This window comes from Labeo rohita, chromosome 12, assembly GCF_022985175.1.
Source record: "Labeo rohita strain BAU-BD-2019 chromosome 12, IGBB_LRoh.1.0, whole genome shotgun sequence".
In the NCBI taxonomy this organism is placed as follows: Eukaryota; Metazoa; Chordata; class Actinopteri; order Cypriniformes; family Cyprinidae; genus Labeo; species Labeo rohita.
In genome coordinates, this window is record NC_066880.1 from 23,136,649 (window position 1) to 23,156,288 (window position 19,640).

The window sequence follows — 19,640 nt, forward strand, 5'->3', positions numbered from 1 at the left end:
ATGTATACATATTCTCAACATATGGGTCTAAATGACAGAAGGGTTAGGAAATAAACTAGTCCTTCAGATAAACTTTTAATAACTGATTTAAGACATTCATGAATATTAGTTGCAGGGGACCAAAAGCACTAATAGTAATGGACTAAACTCAGTCAATAGGTTTTTTTTAAAAAAAAACCAGCCAAACAAATTTTTCTGATAATTTATTACAAGCTTTGAACAAAAAAAACAAAAAAAACAACAAAAAAAGAACACATAAAATATTTACAAGACAATACAACGTATAAAAAGCAACAATGAACAAAGTTAATGTGCAATAATGTTGTAACACGTTATAAAAAGAAACACACTAAGTCAGGTCACATGTGAGGCTAGTTTGCCATTAATTGGTTAAAAAAAAAAAAAAAAAAAAAAAAAAAAAAAAAAAGCCAACATAAAACAGGCTTTCTGCATTAAACTTTTCCTCAAGCATTATATTTTTTTAAAAAAACAAATCCTTTTTTTTTTTTTTTGTAAAACTAACCATCAAGTATAATACATACAGACTATTTCAGGACATTTAATAGTCATCAGAATCTGAATCGAGAGCGTAGGTCACAGGTTTGGTGGTACGTGCAGCTCGGCTTCTTGGAGCTGCGGATGTCACTACCTTTTCTTCCACCTGAAAGCTGTCGTCATCATCCCAGCTCTTTGCTTTCTGAAATTAGGAATGAAATCAGGATTGAACTCCCAAGCTTTTTAATAAACCTACCATAGCTATAACTTACAAAAAAAAAAAAAAAAAAAAAAAAAAAAAAAAAAAAAAAAAAAAAAAAAAAGAGCATTTGTTTGGTAGGTTCTCTGTATGCAATAAAGAAATTATTTTATGTAAGATGTTTTTTTTTTTTTTTTTTTTTTTTTTTACAAAAATGCTTGACAATGGTAGATTCATTATCATTCCTACAACAAGACGATAATGACAATCACTTATTAACAAGGATGCAAACTCATGGACGAAAGAGGTGACAAACCCCCCACAAGAAAAGGGAAGGGAGAAAAGAAAAAAAAAAAAAAAAAAAAAAAAAAAAAAAAACACACAACACAAGGTGCATGTATTGTAATCACTGAACACAGGAAGCCTAATTTGCATTGAACAATTATTTGTAAAGCACAGTTTAATACTACATACTTGCAATTGTATTCATTTATAAGTATCTATATCAATATTTAAATGTTTAATTCAGGAGTTGAACATCAGCATATTTATGTCTATGAATTATGAGATTTGGTATTGACTAGTGCAATGTTGATGTCATTAAAACACTAATTTTGCTCAACAGTAAAGTGCCATTATACCTTTCCAGCAGTGCTTTTGCCCTTGAGGCGAGCCATAAGATTGCCACTCTCAGAATCTGAGCTGTCTGATTGGTCACTGCTTAGAGCGGTCTTCCTCTTCTTGGCTGGTTTCTTCTCAGCTGGTTTCTTCTCTACAGCAGGAGCTGCATCATCGGAGTCAGAAGACAGCTTGACAGCGGTAGGCTTCTTGGTGGCTTTGGGTTTTTTAGGACTTTTCTTGGAGAGCACATCAAGGATTGAGGGCTGTGTTGCATCTAGAATGACAAAACCATTAATTAAGAAAAACTATAATAATATTCAGTATGAAACAGTGCAGGCATTCATTACTAAAGCATTGGCCCTATGAAATCTATTTTATTTTCTCCCAAATTACATTTTATTTTTTTCCCGTTTTAATTTTTCTCAACTCCTTTTTAATGGTAAATAAAATTTTATTAATCAAAGAGCACGTCTAAATAAATCATGAAACTTACACAATTTCATGAAATGTTTCATTTTTTCTCACCATGTTTTCTGTCATCAAATTCTATTACAGCATGTCTAATTTTTTGAATGCATAATTTATTCAAATTTATTCTTAAAATAGCCTTATAAAAGTTTTTTTTACCCTCAGAAATTCTGCGTTGTGTGTGTATTTAAAATGTTCTGGTTATCAAATGAAGGCATAAAACATTTAATTTATCTTTTAATTACTGAAAATTAAGCAAACTTTTTTTTTTTTGTGCAAACAAAGGGGAATTTACTATTAAAATTAACACGAAAGAAAGGTTGTGTGATTATACCCTAAAAAAATATTGTTTGTTTCATTTTAGTAGTAGTAGTAGAATATTTCTGATACAATGTCTTTACGTTAAACCTGACTTTTATTTTGACGGGTTGCAGTGGCTACCTTTACATTTGTGTGTATGACATGTTGCTACTTTTCCAAAAATGGAAATGTCAAATGCTGAAATCACCATGAGAGTCACGCGTGCTTCAGTGTGTGTAGTAAACAAAACCGCTTGTCTGCTCCATTCATTAAAACAGAGACAAGCAGAACATGCAGGATTCACATTGTATTTTTGCGGCGTAATATTTACAGATACTAGTCCATATTGCGGTTTGATTTAAGTGTAATGATCTACTTTTGATTCATTCATTCAAACTTTGACAAATTTGTGACATTCCACATTATTCAGTTAATTCCGTTTTTATGACTAGATTTCGTGATTCCGTCTGCATTTTTTCACATCGCAAAAATCTTAGGGCCCAATAAAACCAATAATTTACACAAGTATATAGGTGCTTTACTTTATTTAGAAAGTTTGGAAGAACCACCTTTAACATCCATGGAATTTTCCATTGCAAAAAAAAAAAAAAAAAAAAAAAAAAATCTTGTAGTGGAAAAACATTTTTTAGATTTTTAAATTGCTCCTCACACCATCACTATCCTTTTAGAACTTAGTGTGACTTCAATAAAATTCCTCCATTCTCTGAAAAGGTAGCAATATTCATATACCTGTGGCTTTTTTCTTCGAAGCAGCACTTGTCTTCTTTGCGGCAGGTTTCTTGGTGGCTCCTTCAGCGGTTTTCTTCACAGGTTTAGGTGCCGGCTCTTGGCTGGTCTCAGAAAGAGCTAGTTTAACAAGCAGAGTGAACAAGTAAACCAGCTGCCAGGTGATCACGTTACAGCCAAAACTAAAGAAATGGTCTGTGACGGGCAGAGAGTTGTGTGGTACTTACAGTCAGACTTGCTGCTGGCTTCGTGTTTCTCTACTTTCGGTTTGCTGGCTTTTGCTGGTGCTTTTTTCCTAAAAGAATCAAGAAAATAATTTTATAGAATAATATACATAGCCATAATAGAAAACAGGTGAGCTCAACAAGGCAAAAAAGTAGAACTGGTGCCAGTCTTACACAACAGGAGCAGGAGGAGGGGAATCCATGTCACTATCAGGTGCACCGCTGGGTTCTGGGTTGAAGGACTCATCATCCTCAATGACAGCACGCTTCGGTTTAGTGCTCTTCGTCCAGTCATCAAACTCATCTTCACTGCTTGACAGACTGTACTTCTTTTCAGCCGCAGCTGCAAAGACACAAAACCCATTAGTTTTTTAATGTTTTCTAATTTACGTTCAAGGATCCCACACTTTTGTCAAATGGATTTCCATGATTTGCAGTCTCTACTTGATGTAGCTGCTCAAACTTGTATGGCTAAAACATAAGATTAAATTGCAAGAGCTTGTAACATAACTCAGTGAGAGTCATATAACATAGTCTAAGATACAGTAATAAAATCTTAGTAATAAAAATGGAGCTAATCAGTTTTACAGTTCACCTTGTTCCATTACATCATAAACAGTTTTAAACATAGTAAACATGTATGAAGATTCTCACCTTTGCGCCCTCTCTTCTCTCTTGGAGCAACTTCCTCAGGGACGAACTCCATGTCAGACTCAGACTCTTCTCCCTCAGAAGACCAGGGGTTCTTCTTCTGGACCGGTTTAAAGGACAGGGTGGTCTGCTTTCCTGACTTTGAGCCTGACACACAAGTTACTTTACGATCAGAATTTCATGATACTGTATGCATGCCCCTGATAGGTCCTATCAAAATTGCACTTTACAGGCCTACAATGGACTCTGAAATGGTTAACCAACAGTATATTCTTAAAAACTACAGTCAAGTATAATGGGAGCCATTCTCACCAGAGCCTACATCATTTGTTGAAACACTACTCTCTAATGAAAGCAGTTATGACAGTACATAGAAGCTAGAGATTATGGCTTATAAAATTTTACATATTGATATTTTTCTTCCACTAACCATTTTCATACAGTACATGCCTGTCTTACTTTTGACTTTGGCTGGCTCTTTCTTGACCTTCTTAGTGAGTCTTGCAGCCAGTCCCATCTCAGAGCCATCAGCTGCTGCGTCTGCCTCATCATCAAACTCCATCTTCATCACCACACCAGCCTCTTTCTAAAAATACAAAAGCATTCCCTCAGGATCAGCTAAACTTATAAAATCTCCGGCTATGAAAACAGATTGATTTTGCTGCTGTAAAGGACAACTAAACAAACAACTGGGTCAAAAATCACTGTAGGGTGCCTTTTGGTGTCCTATACATAACTCATTTGCCATGATTAATTAACAAAAATGACTATGAAAGGGTGTGTTATATTAGGCTAAGTTTTTATATTCGTAAAAGCATTACTGTGCTCTTTAGATACATTTTCTAGATTTTTTTTTTCTAGAAGTTTTGTGTAAGAGTATGCATGCTGGGAAATAAACAAATGGGAAATAAAACCAAAATATTTGAGTATTGTGAGGGTTGAAAGGCACTCTATGGTGATACTGACCCAGCTAATGAAAAATCCGCTTGAGTACAGTGACTTGCATATGCGCCGTTTACACATGCATGCAAACTTCATTCCACACTCGCATACCTTCCCAGCTTTGCCTCGTTTGGCTCCCTCCTTCTTAACAGCCTGGACCTTCATGGTGCTGGTGATGCGGGGGATGACACGGCGGCCCTGTGGGGTAGGCATGGTCTCGTTCTTCACCTTCACCACCTTTGATTTGCCTACTTTACCTTTCACCACAGGCATTGCATTCTGTGACTCCAACTCTTTCTGCTCCAAACGCTATATGCAAACACAGAAAACCATTAAACAACTTTAACATTTTGGTGTGATTTTAAAAATGTTAGTTTAAAAAAAAAAAAAAAAAAAACAGGCAGAGTTTATTAAAATGAATGAAATTGTTATTTCTTCATACAAAGTTACTGTAGTACAAGATGTTTGGTATATAAGCTTCCACCAAACACAAAAAAAAAAAAAAAAAAAAAAAAAAAAAAAAAAAAACAGTAATTACAACGCGCATCTTGTTTACCTCCAGCTCTTCAGTAAAGGCTGCCAGATCCTCTTTCCACAGATCAGCAGGCGCTTTCATCTTGAGTGTGTTCAACTCTGTCAACTGCAGAACAAAAGCATCAGAACCTTTGTAATCTCCACTGCTGTACTAAATCACCAGCTGTGTTTCCATCCATCACAGACTTCTAGTCACCTTAGCATCTCTTTGTTTGCACAGCTCTTCTTTCTTTTCTTTGGTCAGGAACCACATGGGCATGCTGAGCAGATAGTTATAATCGGGGCCAGATGTCTCCTCTTTTTCCTTGTCCTCGTCATCCTCCCCAGAATCCTCCTCTGCATCCTGCCAAACACACAATGAAAATGATGCTGATGCAGGTAACAGGTCAAAGAAACCAAAAGCATTTAATTTAACAAATGTGTAGGGCGTACCTTCTCCTGAGCATCTTTCCATGCCTTAACAGGGTCCGAGTCATAGCCCATCTGCTGAAGCATACGGATCAGCTCCTTCTTAGGTTTATTTTCTAAAAATAAAGAGAAGGAGCTTTATATTCAAAAACCTAAAGATAGTTACCTTGGAATCTGTATTTACTTGAACACCTAGTAATGCACAAATTATATAGTACCATATACAGTGATTCCCATTAATTACCTAGACTGTAGTACCCAGCCAGAGGTTCAAAATGAACCGAAAATAGATTTAAACCTCATAACAAAAGACATTGTGTTCGGTCCCATTGTTTTTTCAAAGCATTAAATAAACAAATTATTAAGTCATAAGAGGCTACTATTAAATCAAGTATATACACTGAGCTGAAGACAGACGTAAAAGTAGGGCTGGGCGATATGACAATATTGAAAACTTGATTTTTTTCCAGAACGTTTTACTGATCCTCTTTTTTTTTTTTCCTTTTTTTCTTTAAAGATTTTGAATTAGCCAACTTAGTCAACTACAACATGATTAAATTTAAACCTTTTTCTTTTATTAACCCTCTAGTTAAAGAAAATTCTATTCCAAGCGCACTGCACATTGTTAAATATCTTTGCAGAAAAGATGCATGAACTACATCTAGTACAAACTTGTCTTTTACATAATGTGTTAAGAAAGGAGGAAAATGCTTTAGAAAAATCGTATGTCAAGGTAATTCAAATTCAAAGTTACTGAAGGTATAACAACCAGTAGACTATTATTATCTGTAAATATGTAAAAACAGTGAACAAAAGCTTTCAGTCTGTCATCATGATACAAACATTAAATAAATAAATAGATAAATAGATATATAGATATATATATATATATATATATATATATATATATATATATATATATAGATATATAGATATATAGATATATATATATATATATATATATATATATATATATATATATATATATATATATATATATTGGACAGTGAAACTGAAACACCTGGGTTTAGACCACAATTAGTATGCCGTTTGGCCTCCTTTTGCAGCCAATACAGCATTATTTCATCTTGGGAATGACAAATACAAGTCCTGCACAGTAGCCAGAAGGATTTTGAGCCATTCCTTTCGCAGAACAGTGGCCAGGTCGCTATGTGATGTTGGTGTATGAAAACATTTCCTGACTCGCTCCTCCAAAACACCCCAAAGTGGCTCAATAATATTCAGATCTGGTGACTGTGCAGGCCATGGGAGATGTTTAACTTTACTTTCATGTTCATCAAATCACTCGTCACCAGTCTTGCTGTGTGTATTGGTGCATTATCATCCTAATGCACGGCACCACCTTCAGGGTACAATGTTTGAGCTATTGGGTGCACAGTCAACCTTCACACTCTGCTCTTATTGGTGGAATGTGCGATCAGTAAAGACTGGCCACCAGGCTGCATAAATATAGCCATGAAACCTCCAACACTATATTGGCCAGTGTTTCAGTTTCATTGTCCAACCCCTGTATATATGTATATGTATATGTATATGTATATATATATATATATATATATATATATATATATATATATATATATATATATATATATATATATATATATAGAGAGAGAGAGAGAGAGAGAGAGAGAGAGAGAGAGAGAGAGAGAGAGAGAGAGAGAGAGAGATCGATCATCTTTTGACCATATTGCACAGCCATATGTGAAATCAAAGGCAAAGAGGGAAAACAAAGCATGTCTCACCAATGACAAGTATGCCCTGGATCTTCTCCAGAATGAATCGGGCCTGGTTGGAAAGTTTGGCACTTTCAGCTCCCAGCAAACCTAGCAGCCAATCTTTCCTGAGGACATAATACTTCATTCTGAGCTCAAAGAAATCCTTCAAGATGTTCTGAACAGACTCGTACTTCATCAGACTGCCCACGTGATCAAACAACACCTGCATCAGAATAAAAATGAGATAGACAATTGAAAACAAATGACTTCTGGATTAAGCAAAAAAAAAAAAAAAAAAAAAAAAAATTTTTTTTTTTAGGATACATATTGTGATATGTGGTGTTCACCATGGAGTGACAGGTGAGCAGATTCTGTAGTTTGAAGACTTTGTGTAGTCCAGCTGCCTCAGCCTCTCTCAGGCGCTCCTCTGTCATCTTAATGACGAAACGCACTGTGGTGTCTGTATGATACTCCTTATAGTCGGTGATCAAAGGAGGAACCTTGTCCGTGCCGTTCAGCATCGGCTCCAACACATTCTCCTTATAAGCCTGAAAGATAGTTTTATTAATTTTCTAAAGAAAATGCATAATTTTCTGCTCAATATTCTGTATCACCCAGCTCTATATTTCAGAGGTAAAACACTGCTAGTGTGTATATATATATACACACACACACACACACCATGAAACATCAGAATATATTGGTCTAATCACTGAAACTTAGCAGACATTGCTAAAAGGCTAAATTAGTTACACTAATGCAAAAATGTTACCAGTTTATTAGCTGAACCTGAACATTTTCATCTACTACTTGCCGCACACAAAATGGGTATTTAAAAAATAAAACAGTTCACACACCTGTGTCCAGGTTTTGATTGGCAGCTCAGTGATCTCAATAGTGGTAGAGTCAATGATAGCAACCTCTCCATTATTCACATACTGATTCTTTGCCAGTTCGTCAATGGTGCCTTTGAAACCCTTATAGCTGGGCAGCTACACATAAATGGGTGGGGGGAGAGAAGAAAAAAAAAAAAAAAAAAAAAAAAAAAGCTGTATAAACATCAACCCAACCAATTCTGGTTTAGAACAATATACATTATGAAAATAACTATGCATTTATGGTAAATAAGTTTAAAACATTAATATCTTGGGAATACCATAGGAAGAGGATCTTCTCCATTGAGCATGCGGTGAATATTGTTGATGATCTCTCGCACGTCATAGTTGGGGATGCGGCTGGCCCATCCTGTGCCGATGCCCTCACCTCCATTAGCCAGCAGCAGAGGGATGATGGGTATGTACCACTCTGGCTCCACTCGCAAATTATCATCGTAGTTGTACTTCAACAGGTTATCGTCCACAGCAGGGAACAGCAGACGAGCAAGCGGACTGAGAATAATTAAAAACAATTTTCTTTTAATCTACTAGTTATGCAATTTGTTAGCCAAACCCTTTAGTCTTGTATGCATGTATGTGCACCTGAGCATGGTAAAGATGTATCTGGGGCTGGCAGAGTCTTTGCCTCCATGCAGACGTGTGCCAAACTGGCCCAGAGGCTGAAGCAGGTTCAAATTATTACTGCCCACAAAGTTCTGAGCAAGACCCACAATGGTCATCATCAGGGAGACCTGAGGAATAGAAAAACATTTAAATAGTTGTATCATGTGAAAGCATATTATTAGTCACAACAGTCGTTTGATAGAGACATCTTAGCATAGTTATACTTCTGAATCTTCAGATTTTTAAAGGGCCAGTGTCTTACTCAAAAACAAAAGCAATGTGATATTCCATATACAGATCAAACAACAAATGAGGCAGCGTTTTCCCTGCCATTATATTAGGGGGGGATGGCCCCCCAACGGCACCCCTCCACCCGCCTTGAAGGTCAAGTTAATTTAATTAAATTTTATTTTCTATATAACGCCAGATCACAACAGAAGTCATTTCAGGTTACCTTTCCAATAGAACAGATCTAGACTTTGTTCGTTTATTTAAGAAAGAAAGAAAGAAAAAAAAAAAAAAAAAACCAAACTAAATAGCCTTATGTTATTTATCTTATTTACAGTACGACATGTCATTTCTGTCTCTACGTGGTCACGCATCTACAATTTCTCCCCCGCGAAAACGCGGACAAGATCGCGGATCCATTCATAAAAATGTAATTTACTCTATAGCGCAGAATGCCATGGAATTCGTCAATTTTTGGATGAACAGATCAAAAGCATGTCTCTCACTTATTTTGAATCGTGATATGGACTAGTGTCTGTGAATATTACAACACAAAAAGACGGTTTAAATATGAATCCTGCATGTTCTGTTTGCCTCTGGACGCAGTTTTGTTTACATGATGTTTACAACAATGCGATGCCCACAGTGATTTTCAGCCTCTGCGTCTCACTATACAACGACATGAACACCGAAACTTAATCTCCAGAGCTGCTGTGAGAGTCACGTGTGAATTTTACCATTTCATCTGAGAAAACTAGCATCATATACTACAATTATTATTAAAACTTTTTTTTTTTTTTTTTTTTAAACTGAATATACACACAATTTTTCATCAATGTTTTAATTTTGATAGTAAACCACTGTTTGTTTGGCAAAAAAATAAAAGGGTTTAATTTTCATTTCATTAAATGAAATGTAGGGCCCTATTGTTCAGAATGTTGAATTTTAGATTTCTGGACTTATTTCTTCACTGAAAAAAATGTTTTTGTTATTACGCAGAGTAAAGTACCGGTAAGTATGAAGGGAAAACCCCCCCCAAACAAACAGAAACCTAGGGGAAACACTATGAGGTGAGTGAAACAATTCCACACCTCTCCATGGTGGTATGCCGACATCTCAGCCACTGATCCAGCCAATTGAGCTACTTTCACCTCCCTCTTATCATTTCTCTTGAAACAGCAGAAAAGCACTTTCCTTTGGCCTGGTTTTAGCCCTGAAACAAACAAACATACACATACATATTACTTCTCTGCATCTTTGCGTCGGGCTGAACTTGCGATCACAATACAGAATTAATTTATGCTGACTGTAAACATTTTTAGTGGGCTAGCCAAGGTGGATGCTGGGATTGCCTTGACCATGAATGACACATGAAATGCTACCAAAGATTTTATTAATATAAATAATTGCATTATTTCACAAACTAATTTGTGTTACCCTTTACAACTACCCAAAATAAAATCAACATTGTAATGCTGGGGAAATTCAGGTTTCTCACCATCCACCAAGCAGGGGAGTGATCTCTCGTTGTCAGAGTTGGAGAACAGCACAAGCTCTTTATTGATAAAATCATGGTAGGTGAGGGACGTGGTTTGTTGTCCATACAAGTACTCCTGCAGAAAGCAAAAAAAGGTCATGCTTTCTAGTGGTGAAGGAACAACAACAAGAACAAAAACAAGAAGTTGTTTTTTTTATGGCACCTCAGGCAGATTGTGTTCTCTGCGCTGACGTCTGTTGATCATGAAGCTGGTCAGCCATTCCTTCCTCTCATCTACCATCTTCTTACTAAAGGCCTGCAGACAGACACAAAAAGGCATAAACATCACTACGAAACAAATTTTATATTCGCAAAGCTGCTCAATTGTGTCCACTACAAATTCAAACAGAGATTTGGTTACCAGGGTGATAGCTTCATCATCTGCAGGCCCAGAGTACTTAAAAGGAATTCGATGTCTTGTCATATCCGAAAAATACTCTTTGGCCTCCTTAGATGTGCTGGTACCCAAACCTGGTGAGGTACATAGAAAACTACATGTGAGATGTTTAAAATGACCATGTATACATGCACATTTTAGAACCACTTTCAAATGTTATTGTGAACACCCGGTGTGCTGATGACCCAATCTGTGCTCCCTTCACTTTCTACATTACTTGCACACATAAGGACAGAGTAAAAACACTGCTTACATTTGCCAGTGGACTACCACAGGTGTTTGAGACAAACCTTTGTAGTATTTGATCTTCCAGGATTTGAGGTTACTTTGTTTCTCCTTCCACTCATTGAACTCTGGGATACTGTAGAAGGAAAGCTCCTGCTTCTTATTGGATGCCTAGAGAATGACAACACCGGCAGTCAACCAAACGTTTCCACAACAAGCATTTTCACAGATTCTTGATGACAAGGGCAGCTGGAATCAACCTTGATGATAGGGGTGATGAACTCTTCAAGGAAGTTGTGGTGCAGCAGTGATGGCCAGTTATGATGGATGAAGTTGATGAGAAGACCCTTAATGTGAGATCCGTCTTGATCCTGCAGAAATCACCCAACATTATACATACAATCTACAACTACCCTATATTCTGTAACAGGCACACTGTGTACAGTCTGACCTGATCTGTCATGATCATGAGCTTGCCATAGCGCAGGCTCTTGAGTGACTCAGGGTCACTGTAGTTCTTCTTGTACTGCAGACCAAGGATCTTTATGATGTTATTGATCTCAGCATTCTCCATGATCTGCAAAAAAATAAATACATTTAAATTTGATGCTTTGTGATTGATACAACCCCATGAAGTGGTCTATAAAATGCTTTTGACCTGCTTGTGTGATGCCTCCCGAACGTTGAGCATTTTACCACGCAGCGGGAAGACACCATAGCGATCACGTCCCACCACACCCAGACCCGACACGGCCAGAGTTTTGGCCGAATCTCCTTCTGTCAGGATCAGAGTGCAGCCAGCGGAGTTCTTCCCACCTGAAATAAACAGACTTTACTGAAACAAACATCCAGTCTGAAAGTGTCCTAACATTTCAACAGCACAGCAAAACTTGTTACCTGCATCGTTGGCATCATCCAGCTTGGGTACTCCCTTAATCTTGGTGTGTTTGACAGCAGAGCATTTCTTATTGAGCTGAGCCTGGGCTTTAAACTTCACCCAGTTCATAATGCTCTCCACAATTCCACAACCATTAGCCTACAGACAAGACACAGACAAATTAGTTGAGTTCATTACAGCTGTAAAAGCAACTTAAATCACAAACTACCTGCTAGTGATGTGTTAATATCAACATTTCAGTAAATGGTACCAATAACGGTCAAATTTAACCGTTCTTGATATCAATTTCACCAATGCATACCAATCAGCAATTTGGAACCATTTAACTTTAACTACATCGGTAACATTATATAAAAAAGGCATCATTAGTTAATTCGCTAACCAACATTAACAATGAGTAACACATTTGTTAAAGTATTATTATTATTATTATTATTATTTTTTTTTAACATTAAAAGAACTCCACTTCCAGAACAAAATTTACGGACAATATGCTCACCCCCTTGTCATCTAAGATGTTCATATCTTTCTTTCTTCAGTTGTAAAGAAATTGTTTAAGGAAAACATTTCAGGATTTTTCACCATATAATGGACTGCTATGGCGTCCCGAGTTTGAACTTCCAAAATGCTGTTTAAATGCGGCTTCAAACAATCCCAGCTGAGGAAGAAGGGTCTTATCTAGCGAAACAACTGGTTATTTTCATTAAAAAAAAAAAAAAAAAAAAAAAAAAAAAATATAATAATAATAATAATAATAATAATAATAATAATAATAATAATAATAATAATAATAATAATAATAATAATAATAATAATAATATATATATATATATATATATATATATATATATATATATATATATATATATATATATATATATATACTTTTTAAAATCTCAAACACTCGTCTTGTCCTGCCCTGCGTGAACTGTGTATTCTGGCTCAAGACAGTTAGTGTATGTTGAAAAGCTCTAATCGTATTTTCTCTCTCAACTTCAAAAATCCTTTCAAAACCATCCTACATCACTGCAGAAGTACCGACCCAGTCTATGCAAAGTGAACAAGCAAAGATGATCAAACACCCTTAACAAAAAAAAAGGTAAAACAGCAATATAGGTTTTCAACAGCAATTTTGAAGTTGAGGGAGAACATGAGATGGGAGTTTTGACATACCCTAACTGTCATGAACTGGGAAAAAACAGTTCAGGGAGAGTAAAACAAGACGAGCGTTTGAGATTAAGTGTATAAATTGTATTTCTTTTTTATGAAAATAATCGTTTCGCTAGATAAGACCCTTTTTCCTCGGCTGGGATCGTTTGAAGCCACATTTAAACGGCATTTTAAAAGTCTCGGCACCATAGAAATCTACTATATGGAGAAAAATGCTGAAATGTTTTCCTCAAAAAACTATTTCTTTACGACTGAAGAAAGACAGATATTAACATCTTGAAAGCCAAGGGGGTGAGTACATTATCTGTAAATCTTTCTAGAAGTGGAATTCTTTAATAAAAATGACATTAGCAACATTGTTAATTCATGTTAACTCATTTTAGTTTTTTGTTTAATCTGGAACAATATGTGGTGGTATAGCAATGAATTTTAAATCCAATAAAAAGACATGCTCATTTACTATTGATCATGGCAGCAGTATTAATCAAATACTGGGGAGGAGCATTGATTCCAGATTACAAGCATTTCAAGCTATCCCATGATTTCATACAGCATGGATCACGCAATTCAAAATGAATTACGAGTTACATTTCTTACCTGCTTAACGAACTTTTCACTTAAAGGACAGGTGGAACCAAAACTCTTCTGCTGTAAGGTCATGTTCTCTTTGGTCTGAGAGTCAAAGCTGGGGTTCTCAATCAGACAGTTCACAAACAACCACATGTGGTTCTTCACCTGCACACACACAGACCAACCAGAATTTTACATCTGATCACAAAATTACAGTGCCATAATTTTTTTAGATGTGTAAAGTTTGCTGATCATCTGGATGTACCTGGAAAGGTTTGACGGCCACTCCAGCCTTGTTCTTCTTTTTCACAACTTCAATCAGTTTGGACACAATCTGGTCTGCGACATAGTCAGTGTGTCTGCCACCCTGAAACATACATCATATTTAAAGCAATCGCCACTGTCAACTTACAGTATCTGTGCAAGATATGTCCATCCAAGTTTACAAGTCAACAACATCTAATGGAGTTTCAGATAGCCACCCGGTTAAGACCCCTATGAAAACTATACTACTGTAGTCTACAGCATCCAAACAAACACATGTTAACATTATTATGCTAATATTCAGCTGGTGTCAGTATCTGTGTTCATCAGTTGGAAGTGGAAATCATTATCTCTTGCAGTACTGGCTGGCTAATTTCCAGTCAAAGTGTGAATAAAAACTGAACTTTTGGCAACATGCACACCGCTGCTGATGCTACATAAAACTATGCCTTAAGTAGAAATGGACATTTCTGCACTTCTAAAACAAGCTTGCTTGATGCATGAGAATGTTTTTTGTGTGAGGGCTCTTAAAAGAGAGAATAAAGGAGGATTTTCCATTTTTGGGTGAATTAAACCTTTAATATCTATTGTAAACAGGCTTTCGGAAAGATTTGTTTAATGCAGAAATATTATTCTGACAATAATACTACATTGCAAACCTGAAGATGTTTACCTTAGTCGTGGCGATGCTGTTTACAAAGCTGACTTGCTGGAACCCTTTATCACTAAGGGTAAGACACACCTCCCAACGCTCATTCACAGCCTCATGGACTATTTTCAGGGGAGAACCAGTCTCATCCACCTTATCCTTTAGATACAGGTCCACATAGCTACGGAAATCCTTAACCTGAAAAGTATGCATGTTAAACAGAGGTAAAAGATACTGTGACATAAACAACCAGAAAACTTTCATGGGGTCAAGGGCAAAAACAAGTCATCGACTCACTGGTAGCTTCTTGCCGTTGAGAAAGACACGGACACCCTTAGTGGACCCAGCAATGTCATACGCTCGTCGAGTCAGCAGTGCGACAGTGTCTTTATCTAAAGCCTGCATCTTAAACTTTGCCAAGTCTGGCTGGAACGTGATGCAGGTATAGTCATCGCCATCAAAGGGTTTGATCTTACAATCACCTGCTCGGCCCATGTTGTCAAACCATGTCTTTAGGGAAGAGATTAAAACCGTTTTAACATGTTGATCCAAGATAAGGCACATCATATTTTGATCAATGTTGCTTAATCTGACTGTCAAGTCTAATACTATATTGCAAATATTACTTGGCGTAACAGCATAAAAGCTTGAAAATAAAGCTTGAGGTGCATACAGCCAACATTAGCCTATTTCTCTTAAATTGTGAAGCACATCTCTTTATTCTTAATCTGATTTCTTCTAATGAATTAACATGCTGCATCAATAAAAGCAGTTTTATCTAACAATTACAGTCCTGTTTGTTAGGAAAGGAAGTAGGAACACCACCAGTTTGATAAAAACCCAATAGTTTAAATACTCAAAACGATACTAAATTAGTATTACACATTAAACATTTGGTATTTTTTTTAAAATGCACTGAGCTATCAAGTATCAAGCTTACCTGTTTGAAACAGTGCTTTGACTCTCGGCAGGCGGTCTCCACTGTGAATTTGGTGCTGAAGATGTTACACAGCTTCGCACCGTATCCATTACGGCCACCTGATGACAACACACATGATTAAACATTCCAGCAAAGTCAAGTCCATTCATATGAATCCATTCACTTTCAGCTTGACCTTACCTGTGACCTTCTTCTCATCATCATCATAGTTACTAGAGGTCAGGAGTTGGCCGAAGATCAGAGCAGGAACGTACACCTTTTCCACCTTGTGCTCAACCACAGGAATACCCTTCCCATTGTTCCACACACTGATGGTGTTATTCTCCCTGCACACACAAACATGCATCAGTCAGGTGCCTTCTTGAGCCAAACCAGTGAACAGCCAGAGCATGGAAAGTACTTACGAGTCAATGTTGACCTTGATGCAGTTCATGGTTTTGTCCCTCTGTTTGTTATCAGCAGCATTTACTATGAATCAAAGGAGTATTAAACTCAAGCACATCATCCTCACATAAGCTCAAAACGGAGTTGTCTTTCAAATGTTTGAGCTTTATTTAACAATATTTAGGGCCAGATTTACCAAACAGCAAAGTAGCAGAGTGCAATTACATATAAGCGCTGATGGGAGGGGAAAATTCTGTGCGATTTACTGACAATGCGCACATTAAAAAACACAGACGCAGCCAGATAATTTCCATAATGACCAGTGCAATCTAGCACCTGCTTTAAGACATGCCTTTTTTGGGTGTTAAATAATGCACAAATACCAGGATGTGTGCAAACTTTAGTAAATCGCATTGCATGATTTATTTTAAAACTCTAAACTACAATAATGTTTGCGTCTAAAAGCGAAGCTTCAACAAATGTATATTCAATAAGGTCATGCACAAAAATAACTGTGTCCACGCCTTTCCAGCGCTAATTCTTTACTGCGCGTCTTTAGTAGAAGGTTTGCATTGACGCAAGCTGTTAGTAAATCTGGCTTTTAACGTGTTCTATGTATGTGCATTGATCACAACATTAATTCTTTTCATCATAAATCAATAGCATTTCTTCAGATGACTGATTAAACCACTCAATTAATTTGGATTAATGTTGCAATATTTTCATGATCTTTCATGATTTATGAAAGCTTTGGTTTCATCAACTTTCAATGGAGGGACAGAAAGCTCTCAGGTTTTTATAAATGTATTAATTTGTGTTATGAAGATGAATAAGTGTCTGATGAGTTTGGAGTAACATTTGGAACCATAATAATGCACGAAATGTTTGAAAAAAACAAAACAAAAAAAAAAAAAAAACAAAAAAAACAACAACATGTGTGCCAAGAAAAAGAGCAATGGAGCATAAGCAATGCAGATGCGAAAAAACAAATACAAAAAAATACTGTTGTGTGTGTATTGTTCAAATTAGTTTTTTTATATAATGAAAAGAAAATGTATACTTGAGTAGTTCAAGTCGTGCAAAGAAAAATGTGAGAAAGCAGGCCTATTTTATTTTAACAAAAAATATGTTATTTTAGCTGGCTTTTCTTTAAGTGAAGGTATTTAAAGAATTCATAGTTTTCATAATACAACAAAAGATAAACAGTTTAATTCAAGCTGTTGGTTAATCATAACAATGACTTCAGAGTAATCATTCCTATGTTTAGACAAGTCAATTAGTAAAAATTGCTAGCAGCAGACTACTTGGCATTCAGCACCAAAAACAACAACAACAAAAAAAAAACCCTCACCCAGAATCTCGTCAAAGATCTTGTAGAGTCCTGGCACAAATGTGACGTCTCTGCAGTTCATTCCAACATCCTCATCAAACACCCACATTTGCTAAACAGGAAAGAGAAAGCGAGAAACATTGGGTCATTCTACAGATGTGATGGCACTTCCATCTGAAAACATTTCAAAAAATTAATTTGAAGAAACATGGGTTGGCAAGGTTACTGACAGAATAAAAGAGACTCAAGCTTTTCACTTCGCAAGAATTTTTGCCTTAGTAAAGTGAATAACTACTTTAGAATAACCATTGATTTTACTGTTGTAGAAATGAAACGTCATGGGTCAGTATGCATTGTTCAAAAACAGTGGGTACCGGTGACCCTGATAATTATGACCTCTCAGCAGATGCGGATGATCTCTACCTGAGTAACAGGCTCCACAGAGCCTATGTAGGTGTCGGGCCGGAGCAGGATATGCTCCAGCTGGGTCTTTTTCTGATAGATCCTTTCCACAGACAGACGTTTCTCATCTTTCTTAGGCTTACTGAGAGCCTTGTTCTCAAACAAACTCTAAAAAAAGAAAAAGACACAAAAACAAAGTTACAGCAATTCTGATGCAAGGAGAGATTAATAAAAGAAACTAAAGCACTTTTCTTTTTTATATTATGTTGCAGGTTAATTTGACCCAGTGACTGATGCTAGCAATGCACAACTGTTTAAGCTTCAGGAATTCACACATAAGAAAGCAAACAGTAATAATTATTTAAATAAATAAATAAATAAAGTATATATCAGCTACAATATTGTGTATACAATACAAAGTACAATATTCACGGTTTATTAAAAAGGAAACAGTACAATTATAAATTTTAACACGTTTCTCCAAAGAGTTATTCAACTTTTAGAAGTAACGTTACACTGGTAGCCTCAAACAGACATGGCAGACTAACAGCCACAGAATGCAAATCTTATAAATCCTAACGAAAAAGTCGTGTAAATGTGGAAAAATTAAGTCGTCACTTTTTCTTTGTGTTTATGGTGAAACGTGAAACCTACAGCACGTTGCCAGTTCATTGTAACAACAGTATGGAACTGTAACGGAAACGATGATCAACAGTTAAGGTTACCACGGTAACTTTCTTGCAAGGGTGAGGAATCCGTTTTATTAAACTCTTTCCTAACATTCAATACGCAGTGCAATACCAAAAATGTAGCCTACAACACAGAACAATGCATTATGCTTCAAAAAATACTACCAGAACTTTTGCTATTGTCCATAGTTAACATATATAAGCTAAACTCCTGCAAAATTATGACCCATATAATGGTAGTCGTGTAAAAATTGTATGCGTACCTGAACAATAAGAAACGGACAACATGATACTGTACATGATACATTCTCACAGTAATATCACGTATTCTTTACATATATATCGTTAAAGATAAATTAACTTACCTTCAGAGGTCCTTCTGTTCCAGCCATTCTCACTATTTACCTCTAACACGAAGCGTAACAAATTAAACTATAAAACAAACAGTTATACCTTCTACTGTTATCAAATATCAAAATACTAGCCCTCCTAAATTACAGAAGATACTTCAAACTATCTGAATTAAAGTTATAAATGTAAAAACTAATCCGCTGACACGCACGCAACTATGAACCCGGACCACACTAACCGAATTTCAAATTTCAAATCAGACATGTATCCTCCCGCCAAGGCCGCTGGCCAATCGCTGTCAGGAGTGGGTTGGATTTTTTGCGTTTTTAACCAATAAGCGTTACCTATTTTGAGCTGCGACCCGCCTACTTCATAGGTCCAATAGCAAAGGCGATATCACTTGCTAATCCAATGAGATTTTTGTTCCGGTCTCTCTCATGGCCAAACGGTCAAAATATTATTGACATTATTGTCAACACACAGAAAAATGTTTGTGTTGTTGTTGTCGTTATTTTTCTTAAAATACATTGGGAAAAGGATCCGAAGAATGAGAGTTTGAGGATGAAATGAACTAAATAACATTGAAATGTTTATAACGGCTATTCTCAATTTAATTTTCCCTCTTAACATTATTATTTAAAAACAATAGCATTAAAAATATTGTAAGGTATTAAGTACTTACTCTATTAACATTTATCTAATAGTAACTGTAAAACATGATTTAACCTATAAATTCATTGAGAAAACAAATGCTGTTATTAATAGCATGCATACTAAAA

General features: G+C 36.2%; 1 protein-coding gene across 1 annotated transcript; it reads right to left on the bottom strand.

The window, feature by feature from the left end:
* Positions 1–202: 202 nt before the first annotated feature.
* top2a (DNA topoisomerase II alpha) lies at positions 203–19,098 on the bottom strand. The gene is made up of 35 exons (XM_051124965.1): positions 18,876–19,098; positions 17,843–17,989; positions 17,441–17,531; positions 16,110–16,173; positions 15,886–16,031; positions 15,706–15,803; positions 15,063–15,275; positions 14,790–14,963; positions 14,118–14,219; positions 13,880–14,017; positions 12,112–12,250; positions 11,873–12,030; positions 11,666–11,791; positions 11,475–11,585; positions 11,280–11,385; positions 10,954–11,063; positions 10,756–10,848; positions 10,554–10,668; positions 10,147–10,268; positions 8,807–8,955; positions 8,485–8,716; positions 8,186–8,320; positions 7,676–7,876; positions 7,356–7,551; positions 5,614–5,705; positions 5,378–5,524; positions 5,204–5,287; positions 4,759–4,956; positions 4,165–4,291; positions 3,709–3,852; positions 3,229–3,397; positions 3,058–3,125; positions 2,834–2,950; positions 1,336–1,589; positions 203–697 (listed from the first exon to the last, which is right to left on the bottom strand). Exons 1-35 carry the CDS (start codon positions 18,900–18,902, stop codon positions 560–562), a joined length of 4,731 nt encoding a protein of 1,576 aa, XP_050980922.1. The 5' UTR covers positions 18,903–19,098; the 3' UTR covers positions 203–559.
* Positions 19,099–19,640: the final 542 nt, after the last annotated feature.